Below are 1,391 nucleotides of genomic sequence, written 5' to 3' on the forward strand. Positions count from 1 at the left end.
GGATAAATGAAGATCGTAATTATAGTAGAAGAGTTTAACCCTCTTCCCTCAAACGATGAATCGTAAACATAAATAAGAAGATAAAGATTTCAAGAAAACTTGCCTTTCAACATCTAAATGTATATATATATAACTCTAATCAGCGAGACGAGCACTCCCTTCTCTCCAGACACATGGGGAACATTCGCAAACATTCTCTGTGCGTTAGGCCATGTAGGAAGTGCCACAAAACCCAGACAGCAGTGGGTGGGGTGGACTGACTCTGCTGTTGCTCTAATTCACGGAGGACTATTTTGGATCTAGGAGCTTCTACCTGGCCCTCTACAAGCAGATGAGCTTCCTGGAGAAGCGAGGCTGCCCGCGTACCGCACTGGAGTACTGCAAGCTCATTCTGAGGTGAGTGTCCACATGAGGCCATGCTGCTGCCAGTCCCCACTGCCGGGGTCGCAGATCCACGGCCATCTGTGCAGGTCCACCATGGGCAGTGATGACCTCTCCTGCTCTTCTTTGCTCCTTCTCTCTGTGCTGACTCTGGAAGCCTCGAGCCAGATGACGACCCCCTGTGCATGCTGCTGCTCATCGACCACCTGGCCTTGCGGGCCCGCAACTATGAGTACTTGATCCGCCTCTTCCAGGAGTGGGAGGTAGGTGCAAGCCACATGCTGCCACTCGGGGATGTTGTGTCACCAGTGCTGTTCTTAACTGGGCACCCCATGTGCTCAAGGGACAGCTTTGTGGTGAAACGATGGGTCTGAGGAAAGAGCCAGAGTGGATCTCCCTTGCTGCCTTTGCTGAGCAGGATCCAGTCTCTTGAGAGTAGTCCAGCAATCTTATCAGAGCCCTTAGACGTGCACACGCATGCACAGAAGTGTGCATGCAAAGACAGTGGTGCTGGTGGCAGTGAAAGACCAGGAAGACCGAAGAACTCATTGTGGTTGACACAGTGGGATGCAGCCACAAGGTGGAGGGAGGCTGTGTGGGGCTGACAGGGACACAGCCCGCCCCATCCCATGAGAAGGGCAGGCCCAAGCCCTGAGTGTGGGGTGACTGCACACCGCAGAGATTCTGGACAGACAGACAACATCCGTGTGTTCATCATTGGTCATGTGCCACGTTAGATTCATGTATAAATGTGCAAAGAAGGAAGGCCCAGAGCCACATGGACTGTCATGGGCCTAAGCACTGGCCCAGCTGCTGTGAGCATAGAGTGTGCATCTGGTTTCAGGTTCAGCACAAGAAAGGAATGTAAAGTATCTCATGAATAACTTTTATGTTGGTTACATGTTGAAATGATAATTAAGATATGTTGGGTTAGACACAATGTATTAAAATTAATTTCACCTGGTTTTTTTTTTTCTTTTCTTTTTTTTTTTTTTTTTTTGTCTTTTTTC

At 49.3% G+C, this 1,391-nt stretch overlaps 1 protein-coding gene across 1 annotated transcript in view; it reads left to right on the forward strand.

Moving 5' to 3' along the window:
- The window catches only part of TCF25 (transcription factor 25 (basic helix-loop-helix)), a 44,355-nt gene that overhangs the window by 32,016 nt on the left and 10,948 nt on the right, over nt 1-1,391 (forward strand). Inside the window, 2 exon segments of the mRNA XM_008563488.1 lie at nt 304-396; nt 539-644. Coding sequence (XP_008561710.1) covers nt 304-396; nt 539-644 — 199 coding nt within the window.

This window comes from Galeopterus variegatus, unplaced genomic scaffold (genome assembly GCF_000696425.1).
Source record: "Galeopterus variegatus unplaced genomic scaffold, G_variegatus-3.0.2 Scaffold174, whole genome shotgun sequence".
NCBI lineage: Eukaryota > Metazoa > Chordata > Mammalia > Dermoptera > Cynocephalidae > Galeopterus > Galeopterus variegatus.